Source organism: Palaemon carinicauda, chromosome 5 (assembly GCF_036898095.1).
Source record: "Palaemon carinicauda isolate YSFRI2023 chromosome 5, ASM3689809v2, whole genome shotgun sequence".
Classification (NCBI taxonomy): Eukaryota; Metazoa; Arthropoda; class Malacostraca; order Decapoda; family Palaemonidae; genus Palaemon; species Palaemon carinicauda.
Genome location: NC_090729.1, coordinates 17,115,169 through 17,117,668, shown reverse-complemented (window position 1 = coordinate 17,117,668; position 2,500 = coordinate 17,115,169). Strand labels below are relative to the sequence as shown.

At 47.8% G+C, this 2,500-nt stretch overlaps 1 protein-coding gene across 1 annotated transcript; it reads right to left on the bottom strand.

The window, feature by feature from the left end:
• Positions 1 to 416: 416 nt before the first annotated feature.
• Positions 417 to 2,418, bottom strand: LOC137640786 (uncharacterized). The gene is made up of 3 exons (XM_068373258.1): positions 2,341 to 2,418; positions 1,976 to 2,202; positions 417 to 909 (listed from the first exon to the last, which is right to left on the bottom strand). Exons 1-3 carry the CDS (start codon positions 2,416 to 2,418, stop codon positions 417 to 419), a joined length of 798 nt encoding a protein of 265 aa, XP_068229359.1.
• Positions 2,419 to 2,500: the final 82 nt, after the last annotated feature.

The following is a 2,500-nucleotide window of genomic DNA, read 5'->3' as shown; positions in this document are numbered from 1 at the left end:
AAGTAGGCAGAAAGGTTAATACAAGTTGCTGTCAGTGCGAGGAGAGAGCGTAGATACAAAGGATAAGATATACAATAAATGTAAATGTCATTACTATGTACGATCATGTGACACAAGGGTGGTACATGGCTCCCCCTAAAAATGACATACTACATATGTTAATTAGGGCGCCCTGATCTAAAGGGGTGAACTGTAGGCGGGTTGTCTGGCTGGGGATAAGTAGGTTTTAGACGATCAATGGAGATCCAGTCTTCTTTGCCACAAATGTTTAGTAGGAATGCTTTCGGATTGCGTCTGATCACAAGGAAAGGGCCCGTATAAGGGGGCGTTAGCGGTGGCTTGCTAGTGTTGTTGTGTAGGATCACGTGCGTTGCAGAGTGCAAGTTTGTTGGTATGTGATGCTACGCTGGGGGCTTCTAAATCTGGCGGCATGGAGTAAATTTTCCCATGACGTGACATATGCGCTGGAGATCGTCTGAGGAGGTTGCAGAAGGAAAAAATTCAGATGCCGAGATGTCCAGGGCATCTTTACAAGTGGTCCTTAGGCCCAGGAGGACCCAGGGAAGCTGAGTAAACCAGTTGGAGTCCTTGCAGCGGGACATCAAAGCTGCTTTGAGGGTGAGATGAAAATGTTCAACCATTCCTTTGGCTGCAGGATTGTAGTCAGTTGTCTGAATTAGAGTGATGCCCAGGATATTCGCTAAAGGTGTCCACAATTGAGAGGTGAAAGTGGTACCTCTGTCAGAAGTAATATGCTCAGGGACACCAAATCTTGCTATCCATACTGAGAGTAATGCCGATATACATGAGGCGGACGTTGCAGTTTCCATGGGAATGGCTTCAGGCCAACGATTGGAGTTGCTGATGACAGCAAACAAGTAACGATGTCCTTGTGATATGGGTAGGGGCCTACAACGTCGACGTGAATGCGGGTGAAACGACGCTGAGGTTGAGGAAAGCTATTCACTCCTGAAACTGTGTGTCGATGTACTTTGGAAGCTTGGCAAGAAGTACAGGGGCGGACCCAATCCTTAGAATTCTTAGTAATGCTGTGCAACAAAAACATCGTCTTCATCAGCTGTGCAGTAGAACGCTGCGAGGGATGTAAAAGGCAGTGAATGAAATCAAATACCTATCGGTGCTATGGAAGCAGGAATCCCCGGTCGCAGTCTACCAGTACTGACTTCACAGAGGAGGGTAGTGTTGGAGTCATCATGGGGGACGTCTTCCCAATGGAGGGATGTGCAGGATGTCATACATGCTTGATACTCTGGATCCTGTCGTTGGGCTACAGCCAAAGCATTGTAATCCAATCTCAGTTGAACGGCGGCCATCATGTTTCTTGACAGGGCATCTGCAATGTGATTAATTTTCCCAAGGATGTGTTAAAGGGTGCAATTGTATTCAGCTATGGCGGAGAGATGTCCACGTTGACGGGCGAACCATGCGTCAAACTGTCGAGTGAAGACGTCCACCAGATTTATGTGGTCTGTGCGAATGCCGAAGGGCATACCTTCTAAGAAATGGCAAAAGTGACAGACAGCCAAGTACATCAGCAGCAATTCGCGATCAAAGGTAGAATAGCACGATTCTGCCTTGGACAGTTTTCTGATAAAGAAGGCCAATGGGCAGGGCGAGCAGTTGGCTACCTGTTTGAGTACTGCACCAATAGCGACGTCACTGGTATCGGTGGAGAGATGGAGAGATGCATGTGGGACGTTGCAAAAGGCCGCTTCTTGAAGGGGACCCTACTTCAGGTCTTTTGATTTGCCCTTGAGGGAGGCGTAGAGGGGAGCAAGAGTGGTGACAATGGCTAGCAGAAAACAGTGATAATAGGTGATAATGCCCAAAAATTCTTATAATGCTTTGACAGTCAAGGGCGTGGGGAAGTTCTGGAAGGATGCTACCTCCTTCAGGAGTGATGTGGTGCCCTAAGAATGACACTTCCTTAGCGCAAAAGGTTCACTTGTCGTACCGGACTACAAGGCCGTTTTGTTGTAGGCAGTCGAACACGATGTGCATGTGACAGAAGTGTTCCTCTATTGAGGAAGAGAACACAAGTATGTTGTCCATGTAACATACACAAAAGGGGAGGTCCCCTAAGATGGCATCCATGAGACGTGTAAAAGTAGACCCAGCATTACAAAGGCCAAAAAAGAAGTAATTGAAGGTGTATGTCACGAAGGAAGTGGTGATGGCGATCTTGGGGAGATTTTTGGGTTCATAGGCACCTGATAATACCCATTCAAGAGGTCGAGCGTGGAGAAAACATTTGCTTTGCTCAGGTAGGAGGTCACATTGGCGAGGTTTAGGAGGGGGTAGTGATCCGATTCTGTTTGCCTGTTCAGGGGCCAGTAATCCCCACACGGACGGAGGAAGCAGTCTTTCTTCAGGATGATGTGTAAGGGTGACGACCATGGGCTGGAGACCGTTTGGCAAAAGCCCATTTCTTCCATTTTGGCGAACGTCTATTTGGCAGCTACCAATCGATCTGGTGCCA

What these genes read in the sequence shown, in the direction of transcription:
- LOC137640786 (XM_068373258.1), bottom strand. Translation starts at nt 2,418, where the DNA reads ATGGTCGTCACCCTTACACATCATCCTGAAGAAAGACTGCTTCCTCCG. An exon ending in GATTACTGGCCCCTGAACAG is followed by an intron (nt 2,203 to 2,340) that starts GCAAACAGAATC and finishes AATCTCCCCAAG; the next exon opens with ATCGCCATCACCACTTCCTT. An exon ending in CAAAACGGCCTTGTAGTCCG is followed by an intron (nt 910 to 1,975) that starts GTACGACAAGTG and finishes TCGACGTTGTAG; the next exon opens with GCCCCTACCCATATCACAAG.